The sequence below is a fragment of the Coregonus lavaretus genome (genome assembly GCF_964263955.1).
Source record: "Coregonus lavaretus genome assembly, chromosome: 38".
In the NCBI taxonomy this organism is placed as follows: domain Eukaryota; kingdom Metazoa; phylum Chordata; class Actinopteri; order Salmoniformes; family Salmonidae; genus Coregonus; species Coregonus lavaretus.
This window is the reverse complement of record NC_140025.1, coordinates 14,430,206-14,455,073: the sequence shown is the minus strand read 5'-3', so window position 1 is coordinate 14,455,073 and position 24,868 is coordinate 14,430,206. Positions and strand designations below refer to the sequence as shown.

Below are 24,868 nucleotides of genomic sequence, written 5' to 3'. Positions count from 1 at the left end.
CTAGCTTTGTTTTACCTTATCTTATGATGGGCCTATAGGCGTTCAAACTGTGGTTGTGGATTTTAAATTGCATACACTAAGGGGTCAAATAGAGGGGGGACCGGGGTGTGGTGGGATGGTAGACCTAACTATTTTACAATTAATTTGTGTTAATTATTAGATGTTGATCCACCATTGACGAGAAGCACTCCTCAAAACCCTCTGAACAATTCACGACAGAGTACTGTAGGGAAATACATTTATTATGTCACACAGAAAAAAGTGAGGATTACATCTTGACATTGGAAATCCCATCATTCAATCACTTTTGTATATTCATTGGCAACCAAACGATTCATTTTTTATTGTTTTTAACAACCAGTATTTATGGGATCTACAAGCAATTCAGAAATCAACTCCGGCCCAAACCTGTCATTAAATTAACATTAAATACTGCATTTTAGTGGTGCGAGGTTGGCCGTCACATCTGTGCTTTTCTGGGAGGGACGGGGGGAGTAGCAGCATGCTCAATCTCGTTTGTGTCAGGATTCAGCTCAAGTTTCATGAGGAGATGGACAAACAAATAACAGGATGTGCTCAGAGGTGTTAAGATTCCTTCACCTCCACACTCAACCCTCATGGAGGGGAAGGGTGGGGAGCTAAAGCATGCTGGGAATCTCAGTCTTCTCCAGACAGTAGAGCACCTTGCTGAAACTACAGAGGGACGTATGACTGGTGTGGGCTGGCCCAGTCAGAGATACTAAAGCAGAAAATTAGCATATTTGATAGGTGGAGAGAACTTCTTTAGGGTGGGCTGCTGTGGCAGGAAGTGGTGTGCATGTTGGAGAAAGTGGTACTGCTGCAACAGGAGAGTTCTGGAGCATGTGGATGAGGTGAACCACAAGGCTGTGCGGAGGAGACAGACACCCATGGGGGGCCTCGAGCTGGGGTGCAGGAAGCGTTTGGTGCTAAAGAGCTACACCCCCTGGTATCTACCATTCAGTCCTGCTGTCTGTCACCCCCCTCTCACTGGAAGGATGCATTCAGAGGGAGTCAACTGCAACAGTTCCATTTTAAATTTTGTTTTCCGTATCACAATCATCATAATTAGTATTTTAGCTTACATCTAGAAAGTCTATTCAGTTATATCCCCCCCCCCCACCCTCCGGCTGTGTTTTTACTTATTTTTAAAGGAGGGTGGCTGCACAGGGTCTGTCTGTGCGGGGACCGCAACGACCGCTCAGACACCGAGCGTTGACCGTAGAGGGACCGTAACGTGACTGCCATAAAGAGTTCTAGTTCTCCTTCTTGCCCTCCATTTTGCCATAAGTAGAGCCGGTTTTGTTCACCTCAGATACACTGATCAGGCGGCGCACTGCTATGGAGGCTGTGGAGAGAGCAGACAGATTGGTCAATAATAGTAGAAAGAAAGCAGAAGACAAAAAACAGACATATAATACAAATTAACAAAGTGCAGATACAGGAGTAGGCAATCACATATACTATACAGGGCTCAACACTGCAACCAAAACACTCACATTTGCGACCTTCAATTCAGTCATCATGCGCTGTTTGAATTAAAATTTCTAAAGGCTTTCCCAAAAAACTTTCCCAATTAAATGTTGACTGCAAAGTAGGCCTACCTGGCAGAATATGATTTATATAAATCGCTGGGCATTTGTTTAGCAAACTCTGCCATCACATGTAGCCAATAATGAATTTATTTGCAAATTATGGTGGAAAATAAGTATTTGGTCACCTACAAACAAGCAAGATTTCTGGCTCTCACAGACCTGTAACTTCTTCTTTAAGAGGCTCCTCTGTCCTCCACTCGTTACCTGTATTAATGGCACCTGTTTGAACTTGTTATCAGTATAAAAGACACCTGTCCACAACCTCAAACAGTCACACTCCAAACTCCACTATGGCCAAGACCAAAGAGCTGTCAAAGGACACCAGAAAAAAAAATTGTAGACCTGCACCAGGCTGGGAAGACTGAATCTGCAATAGGTAAGCAGCTTGGTTTGAATAAATCAACTGTGGGAACAATTATTAGGAAATGGAAGACATACAAGACCACTGATAATCTCCCTCGATCTGGGGCTCCACGCAAGATCTCACCCCGTGGGGTCAAAATGATCACAAGAACGGTGAGCAAAAATCCCAGAACCACACGGGGGGACCTAGTGAATGACCTGCAGAGAGCTGGGACCAAAGTAACAAAGCCTACCATCAGTAACACACTACGCCGCCAGGGACTCAAATCCTGCAGTGCCAGACGCCCTGCTTAAGCCAGTACATGTCCAGGCCTGTCTGAAGTTTTGCTAAAATGCATTTGGATGATCCAGAAGAGGATAGGGAGAATGTCATATGGTCAGATGAAACCAAAATATAACTTTTTGGTAAAAACTCAACTCATCGTGTTTGGAGGACAAAGAATGCTGAGTTGCATCCAAAGAACACCATACCTACTGTGAAGCATGGGGGTGGAAACATCATGCTTTGGGGGTATTTTCCGGAAAGGGACCAGGACGACTGATCCGTGTAAAGGAAAGGAAAGAATGAATGGGGCCATGTATCGTGAGATTTTGAGTGAAAACCTCCTTCCATCAGCAAGGGCATTGAAGATGAAACGTGGCTGGGTCTTTCAGCATGACAATGATCCCAAACACACCGCCCGGGCAACGAAGGAGTGGCTTCGTAAGAAGCATTTCAAGGTCCTGGAGTGGCCTAGCCAGTCTCCAGATCTCAACCCCATAGAAAATCTTTGGAGGGAGTTGAAAGTCTGTGTTGCCCAGCGACAGCCCCAAAACATCATTGCTCTAGAGGAGATCTGCATGGAGGAATGGGCCAAAATACCAGCAACAGTGTGAAAACCTTGTGAAGACTTACAGAAAACGTTTGACCTGTGTCATTGCCAACAAAGGGTATATAACAAAAGTATTGAGAAACTTTTGTTATTGACCAAATACTTATTTTCCACCATAATTTGCAAATAAATTCATTAAAAATCCTACAATGTGATTTTCTGGATTTTTTTTCTCATTTTGTCTCATAGTTGACGTGTACCTATGATGAAAATTACAGGCCTCTCTCATCTTTTTAAGTGGGAGAACATGCACAATTGGTGGCTGACTAAATACTTCCCCCCCCCCCCACTGTATACAGTGCATTCGGAAAGTATTCAGACCCCTTCACTTTTTCCACATTGTTACGTTACAGCCTTATTCTAAAATTGATAAAATTGTTTTTTCCCCCCTACACACAATACCCCATAATGACAATGAAAAAACAGGTTTAAATTTAGTTTTGCAAAAGAAACCTGAAATATCACATTTACATAAGTATTCAGACCCTTTACTCAGTACTTTGTTGAAGCACCTTTGGCAGCGATTATAGCCTTGAGTCTTCTTGGGTATGATGCTACAAGCTTGGCACACCTGTATTTGGGGAGTTTCTCCCATTCTTCTCTGCAGATCCTCTCAAGCTCTGTCAAGTTGGATGGGCAGCGTCGCTGCACAGTTATTTACAGGTCTCTCGAGAGATGTTCGATTGGGTTCAAGTCCGGGTTCTGGCTGGGCCACTCAAGGACATTGAGACTTTTCCCGAAGCCACTCATGCGTCATCTTGACTGCGTGCTTAGGGTCATTGTCCTGTTGGAAGGTGAACCTTCGCCCCAGTCTGAGGTCCTGAGCACTCTGGAGCAGGTTTTCATCAAGGATCTCTCTGTACTTTGCTCCGTTCATCTTTCCCTCGATCCTGACTAGTCTCCCAGTCCCTGCCGCTGAAAACATTCCCACAGCATGATGCTGCCACCACCATGCTTCACCGCAGGGATGATATTGGCCTGTGGGACCTTATATAGACAGGTGTGTGCCTTTCCAAATCATGTCCAATCAATTGAATTTACCACAGGTCGACTCCAATCAAGTTGTAGAAACATCTCAAGGATGATCAATGGAAACAGGATGCACCGGAGCTCAACTTCAAGTCTCATAGGGTCTGAATACTTATGTAAATAAGGTATTTCTGTTTTTAATCCATGTGCAAACACTTCTAAACCTATTTTCGTGTGTAGATTGGAGGGAAAAAAACGATTTAATCAATTTTAGAATAAGGCTGTAACATAAAGTGGAAAAAGTGAAGGGGTCTGAATACTTTCCGAATGCACTGCATTTCCATTCATTTTTTAAACTCGTATCAGTCTACCTTCAGACGAGTCTTGTGAGGCTTGTGGGAATCCTAGATGTTTGTGTTCGTGAGAGTCTTATCCTTCCATAGAGGGGTCATATTAGTTTGTACCTCAAACCGTTCCGACACTACAAACGTTTTCATGAGAAGACCGATTTTCAGGATGTCTCCTGGTCTGACAAACACAGCTGTAGCTCTGCCACCTTCCACCGCAAATGCGGAAGGCCGAGATCGGCTGATGCGGTGGATTGAGCAGCCCCATGCAAAAACAACAGATATGCTGATTTTGATGGGGATTTTTTTCATGCTAATTTGATTTCCGCGGGGCGCGGACATCATTTTAAAGATGGCTAGTCATTATCAGCCTTGTTCTGTATGGTCATTAATCGGCGCACAGTGGCTAAAAAATTGTTGCGACCAAATCTTGTGCTGGTGCCATCAACTGAAAAAGTTGGTAGCACCAGTTCCACCAGTGGAAAAAGGAAGTCTACTTTATAAAACTATACATTTAGAGCGGATTAAGCCTAGTCCTGGACTAAACCGCATGCTTAATGGAGAATCTCTATTTAAATAGCTTTTTAGTCTAGGACTAGGTTTATTCTGTGTTCGGGAAACCACCCAATAATGAGTCAAAATGAGATTATATGGTATAGGCAGGTCCTAACAACATAAGGCACTTGGAAAAAGCAGTAGGTTTAGCGCAGGCTAAATGGGTGGCATCCGCACCGATGATGCAGAAGATCAAGAAGCCGACGATGAGGAGGGGAGAGCCGCTGACAAACACCCCGCAGGCGAAGTTGAGGAGGGGGGTGAGAAGCAATGTGGCCCAGAAGAGGAAGTTGAGCAGCGTCCACAGCCGACGGGGGGGCTTGATGGTGGGACCGGGGAAACTGCCCTCCTTCTCGTAGTGCTCCTGCAGTGCATCCTACAGAGAGAAAAGGAAAGAAAGAGAGAATGTTGTCAATATTATATTAGTGGAGAGAGTCATTGACTTGGAAAGTTGAGTTCCCAGTACCTTCCGCTGGTAGAGCTCGTGAAGCCAGGTTGCACACTCCTTCTCGTCCTCTGGGATTTCCTCCACTGGGTACCGCCTATACAGGAAGGAGAGGAACTGTCAGTTCAGTACAATGCTACTAAAGGGCAGCAAGTCACTGTATTGGTGATACAGTAAATCACCAGTGCACTGCCTTTGTTTGTGGGAGAGAGACAGGCGCCACCTACTTGATATTCATATCTGCCATGTACTTCTTTCCACTGACGATTCCCAGCAGCGTTGGGACCTTCTTGTCTCTGAAATTTAGTGTCACGTCGTACACAGCAGATACTGAGAAAGGAAAGAGTTCGATAATGAGTGTGCTGCAAATGTGTGTGTGAAGGTGCTTGTGTGTGTGTGTGTCCTACCTGTGCCCTTGAGACAGCTCAGTGTTGTGGTGAAGCCTTTGGTTCTGGGCAGCAGATGGTATTTGAGTTTTGGTAGACCTTTACTCTCTGCTACCTCCATACTGATCTCATGCTTCTTCGGTGTGAAACGGGTGCCTTCACAGTACAAGAGGAACTGAAGAAAGATGGAGAGAGAGAGAGAGAGACAAGTCAACACACACGCACTGTTGCTGTCTTTGGAGGTGACCCTGTTGTCTTTGGAGCGGTAAACACAACACACTTAAGCTCATGACCTTGTAATCCCTACGTGTCCCAGTGGAAACTACAGAAGGTAGGAACGCCAACAGAGGTGAACTACCTCAGACACACCCTGATGTGCCTTTCTGGCAACACTGTCTGCAGTAACAAATACACATGCACAAACAACACACACACAGAATCTCAGTTGTATTTATTTGATTCCTCCCCTCAGACCCTCTCTTCCCTTGCATTTTCCCCCCATGAGAGTTTGTCAGATTACTGGCTTAAATTGTGTGCACGTACCCACCGACAACTCTGGGGCGTGTCCACTCAGTGGAAAACATTATGCAACGGTAAACAGAAATGTGCGTTTCTTATTGGATACGTCCAGGTGGTCCCTCCCTGTTTCAGTCCGTTTTTCATCTGTTTGATGCCTAATGAAGACGACCCAGGGTACAAATCCATACAGAGACGTGCGGACGGTCAGAGGGAGAGGGGCAAAGGTCATTGTGTTGTCTGTTTGTCGTCCTACTCACCCACATAAACTCAGGGTAATCCTTTAGCTGTGTCAGGCCTTTGAACACGGTGTCTCTGTCCTCCTCCCACTTCCTCTTACAGAAGACGATCTCCAGGAAGTACCAGGTCCAGCCAATCAGAGGCACCTTCAGCAGTTCATACTTGGCCAAGACCTTTGAAGCCTGAGAGAAGACAAGACGAAACGAGATCATTCAGCCAACCTACCAAACATAATATTTTCATAAACAGTAATTATAGGCAGCCTTCACTCATTCCCTCTCTCTATCTCTCACACACACACAGGTACTCACTCCAAGCACGCCGTAGCGTTCACACATGGTCCAGCCGCAGAGGAAGTCGATCTCGTAGTTGTGGTTGAGGATGATGATGACATGCTCCTTGCCAAACTTGTCCACCGTGGCCTGGTCTGTGAATATGGTGCATTCTGTGCCCGACCACCACTCCAGCAGCATTACCAGCTCTATAGGACAGCGAGGGCCAGCAGAGTTAAGACAACGAACCAGTGTCAACTCCGTTACAATGAACCACCCAGTCACATCAAACTGGTGTCAATTCCATTTCAATACAGTCAATTCTTAAGAGTAAACTAACATTTCAATTCAATTTTTTCTTACAATTTTTTGTTGTTGTTGAGTTTACTTCCTGAATTGAAATGAAATTGACCCCAAACCTTTTACACACAGTCACAACGACCCAGTCACAACGAACCGTTGCAATGAACTACACCATTCTCAATTCCGACACAAACTTTGAACCTGTAAAAATCACTTCAGTGTAAACTCAGTCAACAACAGTTTGTTTAGCTCTCAAGTTAAGTGCCTATGCTAGCAAACAAGCTATCGTCTTCCTAATGAAAATAATACCCTGTGGGTGTAGCCAATAAGGAGGCTCAATGAATCGGCTTCCTTTGGTACAGGCTTTGCGACCACTACACACACAAAGATACTCACTCCATGAACGCCGTAGCGTTCTCACATGGTCCAGCCGCAGAGCACTATCTGCGCATCAACCAGTCAATCCCAAGTCTGCTCATGATTATCAAGCACACTATCAACGATTAACCAAATTATTTTTATGTTTTCTGATTATTAAACAACAAATTGACCGAAGTTGGTTCAATTACTTGAATTCCAATTAGTTCGTTTTATTTGTGAGCTCAAAGTGCGTTTCTCTAGAGAAATCCTATCAAGCATGAGAGACATCAAATCAAGAACGAACTGTGGGATGCTGTAGGGCGTTGTAGTTTTCAATAGACAAATATTCAACCTAGTTTGTGGTAATGAACTACAACGACCAGAATCCATTGTGCCTGTTGTTCACTGGCAACTCTGCACACAGACCGCATGAGAGAGGAATGTACACAACACAGCAACGAGAGGGATAGAGGGGAACACCAAAACCAGTACACCATGTGGGTGGAGTTTGCACTGCATTTAAGACTGGTTTGTTTTGGGACAACAGACAGAATGTGCAGCTCTGAGCCTATCCCCCCTCACACACAAACAAATACAACACATGACTCAAGACTTCGAGTGTGACTCACGGCTCCAGAGGGAGTAGGAGAGGCGGGTGTTGATCTTTCTGTAGAGCTGCCTGTCGATGGGCCATAGGACGCAGGTGCACAGCTGGATGAAGTTGATGATGAGGCCGCTGACCACAAACACAAAGCCAACCAGCAGCTGCAGGATGAACAGGCTCTTGATGTACGCTATCAGCCCCATGGCCAGGGCTGTCTGGGGGCTAGCAGGACTATCCACACACTACGGCCAACCTGGGGAAGAACACCATAAAGAAACAATGCATTTTCATTTAATTCAGTGGAAAATACCACCAGGTAGCACCGGTTCTCCATATGACGTTGATAAATAGTGCATTGTGGGTAGCTCCGAAGATATCCAAAATAAGTTAAAAATATATATACACTACCAGTCAAAAGTTTGGACACACCTACTCATTCAAGGGTTTTTCTTTATTTTTACTATTTTTTACATTGTAGAATAATAGTGAAGACATCACAACTATTAAATAACACATATTGAATCATGTAATAACCAAAAAAGTGTTAAACAAATCAAAATATATTTTATATTAGAGATTATTCAAATAGCCACCCTTTGCCTTGATGACAGCTTTGCACACTCTTGGCATTCTCTCAACCAGCTTCATGAGGTAGTCACCTGGAATGCATTTGAATTAACAGTTGTGCCTTCTTAAAAGTTAATTTGTGGAATTTATTTCCATCTTAATGCGTTTGAGCCAATCAGTTGTGTTGTGACAAGGTAGTGGGGGTATACAGAAGATAGACATTTTTGGTAAAAGACCAAGTCCATATTATGGCAAGAACAGCTCAAATAAGCAAAGAGAAATGACAGTCAATACGGAAAATGTCAAGAACTTTGAAAGTTTCTTCAAATGCAGTCGCAAAAACCATCAAGCGCTATGATGAAACTGGCTCTCATGAGGACCGCCACAGGAATGGAAGACCCAGAGTTACCTCTGCTGCAGAAGATACGTTCATTAGAGTTACCAGCCTCAGAAATTGCAGCCCAAATAAATGCTTCACAAAGTTCAAGTCACAGACATCTCAACATCAACTGTGCAGAGGGGACTGTGCGAATCAGGCCTTCATGGTCGAATTGCTGCAAAGAAACCACTACTAAAGGACACCAATAAGAAGAAAAGACCTGCTTGGGCCAAGAAACACGAGCAATGGACATTAGACCATTGGTTGAGAGAATGCCAAGAGTGTGCTGCAAAGCTGTCATCAAGGCAAAGGGTGGCTATTTGAAGATTCTCAAATATAACATAGATTCTGATTTGTTTAACACTTTTTTGGTTACTACATGATTCCATGTGTTATTTCATAGTTTTGATGTCTTCACTATTATCCTACAATGTAGAAAATAGTAAAAAATAAAGAAAAACCCTTGAATGAGTAGGTGTGTCTAAACTTTTGACTGGTACTGTATATTTAAAAAAACATAACTATGTTTGTAGTTATAGGTAACCAGATCGGGACTACAACTAAGTTACTAAGTATTTGACCACACTGTTGTTACTTTGGTGAGTAAAAACTTCCTACCCTTTAAAGAAGGATGTTTATGAATATGAGTAGGGCAAGGAGTTTCCCCTGACCAACTGACCTGACCAGGAAAAGGTCCTTATTGGCTATGACCCAGAGTTTTCCTAGTCAGGTCACATGGTCAGGGAAAACTCCTGACCCCTTTTATGAGGCTGGGTTAATAGTGGAAGCGTGATAATTTTCAGAAATTCCAGTGCAACTTACCACGGTGGGTTCCCTTCACAAGCCCCGTTTGCACGGCCCGTCAGCCAACACCACAGACCTGAGGGACAGAGAGGAACATCATTACAAACTATTCACAATCAGTTTAAAGACGGGATGATCTGAACAATCAGCTATTTCCCAAAAAAGTATCTAACTTGCACCAAATGGCCAAAATTGTGACATGACAGCAACAATAAAAAAAGACTGCAAACAAAATACAACTGAATAATTCAGAAATCTGTGATAAGAAAATACCTTGAAAGAGCAGGTTGATTCTGAGGAGTTCAGCAGACAGGCTGAGAAGTCTCTGTGATTTATTTCCATTTATATTTCCCCAATGTAAAATAGGAAACTATCAGGCTAAAAACACAGCTTGCCCATAAAAATAAACTCCCTTTCACCCAAATGGCATTGCACATAACCTCTCTCTCACTCTTACTGATATGTACACGTCTGCATACCACCCCCCCCCACCCCCCACACACACTCACACCCTTTCACCTAGTTGGAACAAGTCCAGCAACTCATTTACTCACTCCCTTTCTCACTCTCTTTTTCACACACACAGACACCCACACCAGGTGTCCAACTCCTAAACTAGCCCCATTCAGTGTTGCCAACTTTTTTTTCCCTCGACGTCACAGCACAAACTTGCCTTGCTGCGGTCCCCAACTTAGTGTTTTCGCTCCCCTCTCCCGCCGCACACCCTCTCCCCTTGCTTCTATGCCTATCAATCAATCCGTTATATTTTATAAAGCTCTTTTTACATCAGCAGTTGTCACAAAGTGCTAACTGTTTGTGCGCTGTTGCTGTGACTTCTGTTGCAGATCGCTACTCCCAGAATTGAGTGGGAAAAGTCGCCAAATGCTATCAAAACCCCTTGGTGGCAAAACTCTCCAAGGCAGCCTGATAAGTCACTGAATTTGTTGCTAGGCTCTTAACAATAACAGTCTCTGGAGGGGTTTCAAAACTCGCTAATTATAGCGACAAAGTCTCTAAATTGGCCCCATTCAAGCTCTCTGGGATACTGGTGTGTCATCTTTGCTAACTCTAGATCCCACACACCCCCAAACAGCAGGCCTGCACCACTCCACTCCACTCCCTCCCACATATTACTATCATTAGTAATACTACAGAATTAGTAATACTGTATCCACTACAGACATTTCACCTACTGTGCCCCCTTCCTATTTCCAATCTCAATAATATAGGCTACTTTACAAAGCTATACCGAACCCATCATAAAACACTGCAAACTACACAGTGGCCTAATAACGGAATGAGCATTAAGTCAAAGTCACACTGTTTTTGTCAAATCACATCCTAGAAACAAAGAGTCAAATCAATGGCTGTGTGTGTACTACAGGCCAGCTGTACCAACTCCACAGGAGGTCCCACCCACAGAGTGTGGACCTGAGTGACGTCAAGCATCCAAACAGAGGTCCACCCTATGGTCCCTCAGTACCCACTGAACCAGTTTAAATCAGAATTGGCACCAATGCTTATTGTTATAATGTAGAACATGCTGAGTATTTCAGCATCTACACAAATGTGAGGGTATATATGGAACCTACTGAATTATGTTTAATCACTATGACCTTGAGTCAATATTCCAGCAGCCCAAATGGCATTTTCTGAGATAAAAAACAACAACATGTATCTCAGCATCTACTCAAGTAATTTGAACATATAGGGCTGAGGGAACACAGGGCTGAGAGAACATAGACTTCGTCCCTCTGAACACACACTCACTCTCACCATCCTGTGTGTGTGTAAGTAACAGAGTTGGATTCATAACCTCACTACTTTGCGTGGGTGGAGACATTTCAAGCTATCGAACTGCTAGCTTTTCTATAGTTTGCTAAGACTCAAGCGGGCAGAAGTGGTGCTGTGACCCGGATCTGCAGTTAAGCTCTGCTCAACGACTGTGGAGTGAGTTTAGAGGTGTGAGTGTAAACGAGTTGGATTCGTAACCTCATTCCCCAGCTTGAAACGTCTCAACCTGTGCTATCGAACTGCTCGCTTTTCAACCGCGTAGTCAACAGCGTAGTCAAGCGTGGGTCACTTGTGTTTGAGAAGCAGAGGATCCGAGATCAAGGTCAGTAAGGACTTGTGAGGAAGGAAGCTATACTGTTAAGCAAGCACAGTGACGCGTGTTACATGTGCATATTTCTCTGTGGGCTGACTATGATTTCCCAATACACTTTCTCAATACTTCAAGGTTCTGTTCTAACTTCACTGGCCTGAGGAGTTGTGATGGATGCCATAAAGCCAAGGCATAACAGGGTGTGGTGTAGGTCTGTAGGACCCATGTTTTAAATGGCCCATTAAATGAAGGCGGTTTCCTGCAGATAGCACTGAAGAGGGCCAGAAAACAACTTTATCCGATGCTCAAGAATCAAGGAGTCATTTACATCAGCTTGCAATGCCTTGGACTGCTTCCTTCACCAAACAACCATGGCAGTCAAACGTCAAAACTGTAGCCGGCAATATCAACTCTGCAAACAGTCTAATAATACAAACAGTTGCTACAGTGCGTCTGGCATCTACAAGCAGATAATAGCATGCACGCTTAAACTACCGGTATAGCCTATCTATTTCACTACAGTAGGTGCATCAGTTCACAGTCAAACAGGTGATTCTGAGTTTAACACGGTATTACTAGTAAGATAAAAAAATGTCTCCATCATCTTAGCGATGTCAATATTCATAAAATAACATCCCATTCACACCAAGGAGCAGAAATACCACTAACCTTGTTCTGGAAGAGAGAGCAAGCAGTTCTGTCAAAGTGTGAAGCCCTAGCTTTGCCCACAGTCAGGAACAGAGTGAGAATTACAAATAGTGGGAAAGAGAGCGCGAGAAACACCGGAGCTCCTCAGTAAACATGAGTGAACTTTGGAGTCTTGCCTAAGAGACTAGTGACATCTCACATGGCCGTCCATTAGCAGAGTGGGAAACTTGTCCCCACACAGAGATAAAGGGAGAGAGAGACAAAAGAAAAGAGAGGGAGGGGGAGAGAGGGAGACGCTCTCCCAGCCTGCCTGCCAAAGCGTTGCCTGGTGGAGCGAGTGTGTTTGGGGGGAGGGGGAGGAGTGTCTGCAATCACCTGATCCCCTCAGACGAATGGCTGGCCGTCAATACTGGGCCAACGAACAGAGGTTAAAAAAGTTCAGCCATAATTTTCCCCAGGTATAAGGGGGATGAGGGAGACAGTGCTATGGGAATAGTGCTTGTATAGGCTGCTTGTCTATCGATTTGAAACCAAATAGTGTCAATGTGTTATTTTATGATTTACTCAAACAAACATTTCCTAAGAAGTCCACTGTTTCTCAACTAGGGGGCCTCAGACAGCTTTCAGGAGATAAAGCTAAAACATTTAAAATAACAGCAGTAAGGCTAAAACATCTCATATTTAGTATGTATGTAGGCATTAACACATTGTGAAATGTCATTTTTATAAGTGTCTTAACTTGATTTCTGATGTAGGGGTCCCCAGATTTTTTAAAAAGTGTTTCAGTGGGTCTTGAAACAGAAAAGATTTCCAACCCCTGGCCTAGCCTACAAGGCAGGCAAAGGATGTACACTACCGTTCAAAAGTTTGGGGTCACTTAGAAATGTCCTTGTTTTCGAAAGAAAAAATATTTTTTGTCCAATAAAATAACATCAAATTGATCAGAAATACAGTGTAGACATTGTTAATGTTGTAAATGGCTATTGTAGCTGGAAACGGCAGATTTTGTTTCTGGCCATTTTGAGCCTGTAATCGAACCCACAATTGCTGATTTTGATTTTAGTCATTTAGCAGACGCTCTTATCCAGAGCGACTTACAGGAGCAATTAGGGTTAAGTGCCTTGCTCAAGCACATCGACAGATTTTTCACCTAGTCGGCTCGGGGATTAGAACCAGCGACCTTTCGGTTACTGGCACAACGCTCTTAACCACTAAGCTACCTGCCGCTCCAGATACACAACTAGTCTCAAGAAAGCCCGTTTTATTGTTTCTTTAATCAGCACAACAGTTTTCAGCTGTGCTAACATAATTGCAAAAGGGTTTTCTAATGATCAATTAGCGTTTTAAAATGATAAACTTGGATTAGCAAACACAACGTGCCATTGGAACACAGGAAGGATGGTTGCTGATAATGGGCCTCTGTACGCCGAAGGTCAGCATCCCGGAGTCGCCTCTTCACTGTTGACGTTGAGACTGGTGTTTTGCGGGTACTATTTAATGAAGCTGCCAGTTGAGGACCTGTGAGGCGTCTGTTTCTCAAACTAGACATTCTAATGTATTTGTCCTCTTGCTCAGTTGTGCACCGGGGCCTCCCACTCCTCTTTCTATTCTGGTTAGAGGCAGTTTGCGCTATTCTGTGAAGGGAGTAGTACACAGCGTTGTAAGAGATCTTCAGTTTCTTGGCAATTTCTCGCATGGAATAGCCTTCATTTTTCTCAGAACATGAATAGACTGACGAGTTTCAGAAGAAAGTTATTTGTTTCTGGCCATTTTGAGGCTGTAATCGAACCCACAATTGCTGATGCTCCAGATACTCAACTAGTCTCAAGAAAGCCAGTTGTATTGCTTCTTTAATCAGCACAACAGTTTTCAGCTGTGCTAACATAATTGCAAAAGGGTTTTCTAATGATCAATTAGCCTTTTAAAATGATAAACTTGGATTAGCATACACAACGTGCCATTGGAACACAGGAAGGATGGTTGCTGATAATGGGCCTCTGAACGCCTATGTAGATATTCCATTTTAAAAAATCAGCCGTTTCCAGCTACAATAGCCATTTACAACATGAACAATGTCTACACTGTATTTCTGATCAATTTGATGTTATTTTAATAACAAAAAAAATTGCTTTTCTTTGGAAAACAAGGACATTTCTAAGTGACCCCAAACTTTTGAACGGTAGTGTAAATTGCCATTGTGTATCTACGAGGTTAAAGCCATTTAGCAGGCTACCAAGTATGCAAGGATACACACACACAAGGCCTGACTGGACGTGGGACGTGGCAGAGATTAGCAATAGCCACTCAGGGCTAAACTGATTAACAGGGAAAAACAGCCTGGCCTCCAAAACAGGCTAACTTGGCCAAGATGTTCAGCAGCAGAAGGTCCCGAGCCACTCCTGAACAAATAACAAGACAAACCCACAGAAGTCAACTCTTAAATTAAGTGCATCAGCGCCAACAACCAACCAAGCCCAGTCTACACACTCTCAAAACCAGTGTCAGGTAGTACAAGAGATTTTAGATTATAGTTTGTGGTTCCACACAGCCTCAAGCAGTTGGAGTCAACAAACGGGCTCACTGTGGAACCAGAACCAGTCATGTCTATAAAGTTGTTTTAAGTTCTGACGCGGTTCTCGACTGCTCCCTCAACAGGACTTACCAGTAGGTGTAGTAGGCGATCGACAGCACCACCAGTGCCCCACACAGCCCTGTAAAGAGCATCACGGCCCCCTGGTTCAGCATCTTCGCCCCCCTCCTTGATTACCTTCCCCCCAGGAAAAAAAAAAGAATAGTAGAAAAAAAGAGATGGAAATCTCTGAACCGTTTTAAGAGGAGGACAAGGGGGGTGTCAGTGTCCACGGTGCCTGAGACTCATGCTAATGTTAATCCCCATAGGAGACAAGATAAATTATGATGATGACAGCATGAACACTAAGTCCCAAAGAAAAGAGGAGGATGAGGAGGGTGCGTCCATCAGCGCAACAGGAGACGGTCCTCAAGAAAGCAACTCAGGTGAGAAACGAAAGAGGAGCTAGTCGGCGACTGGCTTCACACCAGATCGCCGCGAGACAAGAAGAACAACCAAGACACACTGGTTTAAAAGTGTCAAAACAGACGGAACACAGAAGGAGCCTCTCCTTTGTACAGTGAGGAGAAGGAGAGATGTAGGACAACAAAACTGTAATCCGGTCCAGATTAGCACTGATTAGCGCTCTTGCAGCAGCACCCTGGATAAGTCACCTCTCATTTCCATCCATCTGTATGGGGGGGTTGGGTGGAGAAGCTCAGCTGCTGTGCCTTTGCAAAGATAAAGAAATTGCAACAGATAATGGGTTTTTTTACGCAAACTGAACGATTTTAATGTCGACCGCCATTTCTTACAAATGTTCTATAAATCTGTCCTGCAGAGTGTGCTGTCCTTTGGTCTGATATGCGTGTTTGGAAACATGCAAGTGCAAAACCAAGTCAAGCTTCAGCGCTTGATTAAGACGGCAGGAAGGATAATTGGTATAGATCAAGAATCAGCCACCAACCTGTACACAAAGCTCATCCTCCTAAAACTTGATAGCATTTTACAGGACAGTACTAATCCCCTTCACTCAGAATGCAGTCACAGCAGCAGCCGGACAAGGGGAAAGAGACTTCTTCAAAAGAAAATCAAAACAGATAGATATGGGGACTCTTTTATTCCAACTACCATTAGGCTGTTTAATAGATAGTCTGTTGGTCCCTCGAGTACACAGCATATTGCACTTTCACTTTAAATGTATAGCTATAGCACTTTCAATGAATTATATTGTATCGTCTTTTTAAGCACATTACCAAATGAATTTCCCCCTGGTGGGATAATAAAGTTGATCTGAATAAGTAAATGCCACAGGCAGTGACTAAGTCCAATTAATATCCAAGACAACATCATTTCACAGTTCCACATTACATTTCTTCCACTATAAGTGACATTTTACCCTTCTCTGCCCATCCAAGAGCAAACATGGCTTCTAAAAATCTCTGGCATTCCAAGCAGTGGGGAAGAGGGTGGGTTTCAAACATGTGTTGAATGCTGTGAAGTGTGGAAAAACAATATCACTATGCATCCTGATAGAATGTATACTGACAATGATATTCCAAACAAACACGTGTTAGTCAACTCCTCTTTAAAGGAACAAGGTCTATATATTGATTTGACCCACTGGCACGAATTACAAGGTTAACTCATCTGAATTTATTATGGCAACATGCAAATCTGCAGACTCATGAAAACATCTATGCAACCAGACAATGTGAGAGATTATGTATAAAGGCTTCAAATTGGAAGTACGCCTAGTGTGAGATTGAGACGTTTTATGAGATTAGTATGGAATGCTGTTTGGGTCTTTGCGTGTCAAAAAAGATATGTCAAATAACACTATTTGACACATAAAATAAGCTTGTTGACCAATCTGGACCTGAATATGACTGCACGTTACATAATAATTTAACACGTTCATCATTTTTTAAACGTAGTTATTACACATTGATTACACCATCACTTGTATTTCATATGTCACAGCGATTCACCGATACGTGCTATGATGCTGGTAAAGTTGCCTCGTTTCAGTAGGTATAGTTAGCTTGCTAACCATCTAGATAGGTGTTATCTTAAATACCCCTAATTTATAAGACAGTTTTCGTATTTGGTTGATGATGGTCGGACCCGGTCCGGTCAAGCCACACTAGCGAGATTAAGCTAGCTCGCTGCTTCTAATGTTAGTTTGGGGCTAAAGGGCTAGGTAGCTGGCTAGCTTGTTTAGTTCGTTAGCTAGCTAGCTAGTTATTTTCATGAACTGAATTTCGATTTCAATAGGAGAACAACAAGTGGTTCCTAGCTAATGCTTAGTCACATGGATTCCTAAATCATTGCTAAGAATATTGAAAATGATTGCAGTTTCTGGTCATTTTTTCAGGCTGTTTGTATTGGTGCTAGCTAAGTACCAAGCTAAAGCTAGCTAGCTACCCCAGAAGTTGCTAATAACATCTGTATCAAATACATTTGTGAGTGACTTTGTCATACTGCAAACCGAAGTCAACGTAGTAGGGAGACAGCATACCTCCAGTTTCCAAACAGTTATCAATGTTGACAAAATGCTTGATTATTATTCTGTATTTTGACTAGCTAGGATGCATCAGGTGAAACTGTTTGGGATGTGGCTGGCTGGCAGGCAGAAGCAGCAGGATCACCATCCTTTCTCCCCTGCCTCTGGGATGGTTGCATGTCGGGGAGAATGTTGGACAACCTAGCTAACATTTGTGATCCTGCTCGTTTTAATCTGATTTTATTTAAAATGCTCACACAGACGTTTTCCCATTCGGCCTAACAAATAATGGCTCATTACCAACGCAGTATTGTAAACACATTGTGGCTGGTGTGTGTGCTTCTTTGCAGACCTATTATTATTTTATTTTTTTACAGCTTTGACAATGCTACTGACCGTAGTGGTGGCGCTTGGCTTAGTTGCGCATGCAAATTCAGCGCACACAACATTTTATAATAGAATTTGTCTATTTGACGCATCAAATTAAAAGCTTATTTGATGCATCTTCTTTTTTGACACACAAAGACCCAAACTGCATTCCATAAATAGGTGTTGAAGGTTGAGGAGTTTGGGGCAGGCAATGTGCCATATGGTCAGTTTTTTTAACTGAAATGGTAGACAGCCAAGGCACTGACAACCCCCATCTGGTTTTCAATGTAATTGTTCTTTGGGGGATGTAAGAAGATCAATGGTCATTTTGAGTTATGAATTTATTGTGTTTAATAAAAAAATATTTAGGTTAGTACTTTCCGGGGGTGATTCTCTAAACTCTTCAGATACTAACTAGCTAGCTAGCTAGCTATCTTCAATTAACAAAAGCTAAACCGGGTAGTTTGAGTCCTGAATGCTGATTGGCTGAAACAGCATTCCAGCGGTGTGTACAGTGGGGAAAAAAAGTATTTAGTGAGCCACCAATTGTGCAAGTTCTCCCACTTAAAAAGATGAGAGAGGCCTGTAATTTTCATCATAGGTACACGTCAACTATGACAGACAAACTGAGAAAAAAATTCCAGAAAATCACATTTTAGGATTTTTAATGAATTTATTTGCAAATTATGGTGGAAAATAAGTATTTGGTCAATAACAAAAGTTTCTCAATACTTTGTTATATACCCTTTGTTGGCAATGACACAGGTCAAACGTTTTCTGTAAGTCTTCACAAGGTTTTCACACACTGTTGCTGGTATTTTGGCCCATTCCTCCATGCAGATCTCCTCTAGAGCAGTGATGTTTTGGGGCTGTCGCTGGGCAACACGGACTTTCAACTCCCTCCAAAGATTTTCTATGGGGTTGAGATCTGGAGACTGGCTAGGCCACTCCAGGACCTTGAAATGCTTCTTACGAAGCCACTCCTTCGTTGCCCGGGCGGTGTGTTTGGGATCATTGTCATGCTGAAAGACCCAGCCACGTTTCATCTTCAATGCCCTTGCTGATGGAAGAGGTTTTCACTCAAAATCTCACGATACATGGCCCCATTCATTCTTTCCTTTACACGGATCAGTCGTCCTGGTCCCTTTGCAGAAAAACAGCCCCAAAGCATGATGTTTCCACCCCCATGCTTCACAGTAGGTATGGTGTTCTTTGGATGCAACTCAGCATTCTTTGTCCTCCAAACACGACGAGTTGAGTTTTTACCAAAAAGTTAGAGGTTGTGGACAGGTGTCTTTTATACTGATAACAAGTTCAAACAGGTGCCATTAATACAGGTAACGAGTGGAGGACAGAGGAGCCTCTTAAAGAAGAAGTTACAGGTCTGTGAGAGCCAGAAATCTTGCTTGTTTGTAGGTGACCAAATACTTATTTTCCACCATAATTTGCAAATAAATTCATTAAAAATCCTACAATGTGATTTTCTGGATTTTTTTTCCTCAATTTGTCAAATTACAGGCCCCTCTCATCTTTTAAAGTGGGAGAACTTGCACAATTGGTGGCTGACTAAATACTTTTTTCCCCCACTGTATATCAGACAATATACCATGGGTATGATGCAAACCTACTTGTTTACAGTTATATTTATGTTGATGACCGGCTTATAATAGCAATAAGGAACCTCTGGGGTTTGTGGTATATGGCCAATATACCACGGCTAAGGGCTGTTCTTAGCCACGATGTAACGCGCAACCCCTGAGGTGCCTTATTGCTATTATACTGAACAAAAATATGGGACCAACACTTTACATGTTGCGTTTATATTTTTGTTCAGTGTATAAACTGGTTACCAAAACAATTAGAACAGTAAAAAAGTAATTTTGCGTCATACCCGTGATATATTGTCTGATATACCACAGCTTTCAGCCAATCAGCACCCAAACTTTTTTGGGTCATCATGCTAGCTAGCAGTAGCCACAGCAGCCATTATGGAATGGCACATTGTGTGGTTTTCACTAGTTACCACATCCACAGAGTCAAACTTGCCTATATATTAACAATTCATGAAAACAAAAATTTGCTTTTTGGTTTAATTTAAGGTTAAAGGTTAGGCATAAGGTTAGCAGTGTGTTTAGGGTTAGCTTTAAAATCAGATTTTAAGAAGAGAAATGGTAGAAATAGGCAGGGTTTATGACTGTGTAGCTGTGGTAACTAGTGACGACCACATCGTGTTCAAAAACAAAGGAGCTGATTGGCTGACACTGCCATTCCAAAATTGCTGCGGTGGCTACTACTAGCTAGCATGAGGACGTAAAGGGCTGTTTTCCTGGAAAACAAGCAATATTTTAATCTTATCGATGGAGCATTGTGGTATACATCTGGCCCTTCATTGGACCCTGTGTTAACAAACCTCCAAACAAGCTTCAATGCCATACAACACTCCTTCAGTAGCCTCAAACTGCTCTTAAACACTAGTAAAACTAAATGCATGCTCTTCAATCGAACGCTGCTGGCACCCGCCCACCCGACTAGAATCACTACTCTCGACGGGTCTGACCTAGAGTATGTGGACAACTATAATAATATAATATGCCATTTAGCAGACGCTTTTATCCAAAGCGACTTACAGTCATGTAACTACAAATACCTAGGTGTCTGGTTAGACTGTAAACTCTCCTTCCAGACTCACATTAAGAATCTCCAATCCAAAGTTAAATCTAGAATTGGCTTCCTATTTCGCAACAAAGCCTCCTTCACTCATGCTGCCAAACATGCCCTCGTAAAACTGACTATCCTACCGATCCTTGACTTCGGCGATGTCATTTACAAAATAGCCTCCAACACTCTACTCAGCAAATTGGATGTAGTCTATCACAGTGCCATCCGTTTTGTCTCCAAAGCCCCATACACTACCCACCACTGTGACCTGTACGCTCTTGTTGGCTGGTCCTCACTACATATTCGTCGCCAAACCCACTGGCTCCAGGCCATCTATAAATCACTTCTAGGCAAATCCCCGCCTTATCTTAGCTCATTGGTCACCATAGCAACACCCACCCGTAGTATGCGCTCCAGCAGGTATATCTCACTGGTCATCCCCAAAGCCAACACCTCCTTTGGCCGCCATTCCTTCCAGTTCTCTGCTGCCAATGACTGGAACAAATTGCAAAAATCTCTGAAGCTGGAGACACTTATCTCCCTCACTAACTTTAAGCATCAGTTGTCAGAGCACCTTACCGATCACTGCACCTGTACACAGCCCATCTGAAATTAGCCCGCCCAACTACCTCATCCCCATATTGTTATTTATTTTGCTCATTTGCACCCCAGTATCTCTATTTGCACATCATCTCTTGCACATCTATCATTCCAGTGTTAATACTAATTGTAATTATTTTGCACTATAGCCTATTTATTGCCTTACCTCCATAACTTGCTACATTTGCACACACTTTATATATATTTTCTGTTGTATTTTTGACTTTATGTTTTGTTTTACCCCATATGTAACTCTGTGTTGTTGTTTTTATCGCACTGCTTTGCTTTATCTTGGCCAGGTCGCAGTTGTAAATGAGAACTTGTTCTCAACTGGCTTACCTGGTTAAATAAAGGTGAAAATAAATAAATAAATAAAGGTAAAACCTGGAGTACAGAGGCATATCCCATCCCTGCATTGAGGTATGTGTCTTAATGTAACCAGGATCGCATTCCGACCCCAGTGCAGCTCAGTGTAAACAAGCGTAATGGTCGGTATCTTCTGGCAAGCTACTGTGCATGACCTGGATGGTGGTTGACTAGTAGGCGGCATTCTGCCTTCTCCCTTCAGTTTTCAACCATTGGCTTCGCCCACCACTCTCGTGTGAACTACAATCTGTGTTTTAACGTTTAGAAACGTCCATAATCATCGCTTGCGATACTGCTTTCGAAACACATGGCCCTTATCTTTCATCAGCAAGAAAGAATCCTTCAAATAAAAAATATACACCTACTGTAGCAGTTTTGCACAGATCCATACAGCTGCGAGTGCCTCCATCCCACAAAACTACACTTCTGCTACACTTCCAGAGTTACGCTTACACACAGGTGTTCGGAGCATACTAGATAGCTTAGCACAGGTGGTCGCCTCTTGTCTTCCATCTGTTTTCCATAAACAAGCGCTGTAACATGGAGATATGGCCGTGAGGGAACACTAACCCTATCAACGTTTGTATCAATTTAACCTTTTGTTTTTTGAAAATGATTTCTCGCTGATATGAAAGATAAGGTCATTATGCTTCCGGAACCATAGCAAAAGTGATCCGTGTTAATGTTCAGATTGAACGTTGGGGCTCTTAACAAAACTCCCCCTACAGAAGATTCCTTGACTCTTATGTGTAATGTAATGGAACTGAGAGTCATGATCAAAGGCTAGTGGTTGACTGACATTAGCTGGTCTAATTCATTCACACATGGGATAGGATTATAAACATAAATACTTGCTGGTTAATTCCAAATGCATATTTAAACTGACTTTAGTTAGTATTGGGGATTTATTATTCTCCTAAATTGATGGGATGACTAACTTAGAAAGAATGCAGTCTTGACTGGGCTAATGTAGGCTGTGACACCTGGCAAGGCTGTGATTGATGTGAAGAGCTGTTTTAGGGGGTAAAAGAAGATAAGGATTGTGTCTTCAAATGCTAGACTATAATAGTTCTTTGTGATCTGTGAGTCTTCCTTTGACTAGGAATGATGTCTAAGGGAGCTGGCTCTTCTCACTATGATAGGTTGTTATGATAATCTTGTGCCTGGCTGAAGTGTGTAACAAATGGCGCCGAAGAGATGAGACCAACCCCTGAGCTAACGGATTGGCTGGGAGAGTTTGAACCACGCTCAAGTCTTTACTCTAATTGGCCAGCAGAGAAGTGGGAAACTTTCTGTCAGAGTATTTGGGTATTGTTTCTGAAACAATGTGTTAGTTGTCTGGAGTGTCCTGCGAGACATCACAGAGAGCCCGTATATACGAAACATCATATTTACCATTGAAGGTTTTTGCATTAATTAAAATAACTAGTATATCTTAGAAGTCGTGTTGACCTCTTTTGTTCCTAATACCAGATTTGAATTGACGCAATTTCTAACATTAGCTAAATAGTTAGTTAGCTAACAGTCCAATTTCCATGTGAATGACAGCTATAACTGAAACTCACAGCTAGCTAGCTAGGTTAACTTCTGCTAGCTATCTAGTTTCTCGCTAACGTTAACTCGAACTTGGTCATAACCAGAGTATGTGAGTGGAGTTGAGCCTATTATTTCAATTATTTCAAAGCTATAGCCTACAAATAAATAAATTGTGAAGCATTTGCTGGCAGGAACATTAAGCGCTCAGCATTTAAAACAACATTTCGTTGTATTAAATCATTAGTCTATAAATTGTGCATATAGACTGTGAATTACTTAAAATGTAATAAAAATGCCTTATTAGGCTCAGTCTAAAAAGTCTGTGGCTTCAGACTCATGAGATGGTTCCTGGAGAGCAGGCCATCAGCGGAGAACACCCTCTTGGCACTTACAGAGCCACTGGGGACGCTAAACACCATTTGGGCCACTCCTGCCAGGTTGGGCAAGGATGCAGAGTTGTTTTTGTACAGGTAGGCCTAAAGGTTTTTAGGCTAAATAACCCAATAAAACGCTCCTTGAAAGAGGTAATATGTCAGCCCTATTGGGCCAAAATCATCGATAGCCTATTGTATATATAATAGACCAAAATGAACGAAACTTTTAAGATGTATGATTTTTTGTTTATGAATACTTTGCTACAATGACAGTTAGCTACCCACCTCGTTCCTGCAAACGCAGCGTTCCATTGGAAATTAATGTACTTCTGGTGTACCAAAATGCAAAAACACTGTCAGTGTGATCAAGGCGTGAGCTCGTGAAGAGAGCGCTACTGGAGAAGGCCGAAGCTCCAGCTTTTGGGAAACTCGTTCCGCGCTCCAGTCAAATTGGGCACGCTCCGCTCACATACTCTGGTCATAACTCCCAACCCACGAAGGCATGTCTGTGCCAAAGTCCAGACTACTCTGCAGTGATACGTTACATTAGGTGGCATGTTAGATGTCTACTGCTGCAGTGGTTTTACCTATCCAGTTAGCCAGGGGTGTATTCATTACGGAAACCGTTTACCGTTTAAGAACCAAAAGGAAACAAACTCAACAAACTGAACGAAACGAGGAGGGACCTACCTGAATTTGTCCAATAGAAACTCTGGTTTACGTTTTCCGTCTGAGTAAACGTTTTGCAACAGAATCGACGTAAAGATTATTTACACCCCTGCTAACTTGAATAGCATTTTGCTAGCTAACGTTACCTGATTTCTGGATCCCGACGACGAGTAAAATTACCAAACAGGTCCAATACGTTGGTTTTCAACTCAACACTGAAACAACATTGGTGTCTTTGTACCCCAGCGCCATAGACGCATATATTGTTCAATATAAAGGTTTTTCTTTGAGCTAACTAACTTCTAGCTAGCTACATCCTTCTGTGAAATATGCAACTTCCTGTCTATCCAACCACAAACTCTGTCCCCCTGGAAACAATGCATAACAACGAAGATTATCTATTATATTGACAAGATAGTCGAGTGACATCTCTAACAATGGAAATACATGTCCTCAAAGATGTAAGGCAGGCGGGAGGAGGCGATATCAGGTGGGGCCATTCTAGCCAATGAGAGGCCAGATACGAGTGTGCACAACAGTCACAACTCCGATATAAAGCCTTTTGTTTTTGCCGAAATTCTACGTGCGTCCAATTATATCAGTGCATTCGTAACAACCTAACCATTACCAAAACTCTATTCGATCAAATAAGCCTCACGTAGCAAATTCATTGTTTTTTTTGTTGACCTTGTTGGTGAAACCATAAATGGAGAGGAAGTACAAAACCAACGACGCTAGACGGAGAGGAAATTGCTTAAGCAAAAGGCAGTTTATTAAACACAGAGATAGCTGGTATCTGCTCAAGCTACATGCATGGACCCATTCAATTGCCTCTTATGGAGACAGTTGAGAAAGGATCAAAAACAGAGTTTTC

The 24,868-nt window shown here is 42.7% G+C and overlaps 2 protein-coding genes across 4 annotated transcripts in view; one reads left to right on the top strand and one right to left on the bottom strand.

Moving 5' to 3' along the window:
• LOC311111964 (uncharacterized protein) overlaps positions 1-24,868 on the top strand; it is a 426,062-nt gene that overhangs the window by 373,197 nt on the left and 27,997 nt on the right. The window lies entirely within an intron of this gene.
• Positions 225-24,363, bottom strand: LOC311111958 (1-acyl-sn-glycerol-3-phosphate acyltransferase gamma-like). 2 transcript variants are annotated; one of them, XM_084154900.1, is made up of 10 exons: positions 24,141-24,363; positions 9,614-9,671; positions 7,871-8,098; positions 6,618-6,787; positions 6,327-6,488; positions 5,572-5,725; positions 5,392-5,494; positions 5,186-5,261; positions 4,897-5,095; positions 225-1,366 (listed from the first exon to the last, which is right to left on the bottom strand). In XM_084154900.1, the coding sequence occupies exons 3-10, from the start codon at positions 8,046-8,048 to the stop codon at positions 1,275-1,277; spliced, it is 1,134 nt and encodes a 377-aa protein (XP_084011026.1). In that variant the 5' UTR covers positions 8,049-8,098; positions 9,614-9,671; positions 24,141-24,363; the 3' UTR covers positions 225-1,274. The 2 variants fall into 2 exon arrangements, with proteins under 2 accessions (XP_084011026.1, XP_084011025.1); XM_084154899.1 differs by lacking the exon at positions 24,141-24,363 and adding an exon at positions 12,369-12,683.

Bases quoted from the DNA above. Each gene is read 5' to 3' on its own strand.
- LOC311111958 (XM_084154900.1), bottom strand. From the start codon at position 8,048: ATGGGGCTGATAGCGTACATCAAGAGCCTGTTCATCCTGCAGCTGCTG. The intron at 6,788-7,870 runs GTGAGTCACACT...GCTGTCCTATAG, and splicing joins CTCCTACTCCCTCTGGAGCC to AGCTGGTAATGCTGCTGGAG. The intron at 5,096-5,185 runs GTACTGGGAACT...TTCTCTCTGTAG, and splicing joins ACGAGCTCTACCAGCGGAAG to GATGCACTGCAGGAGCACTA.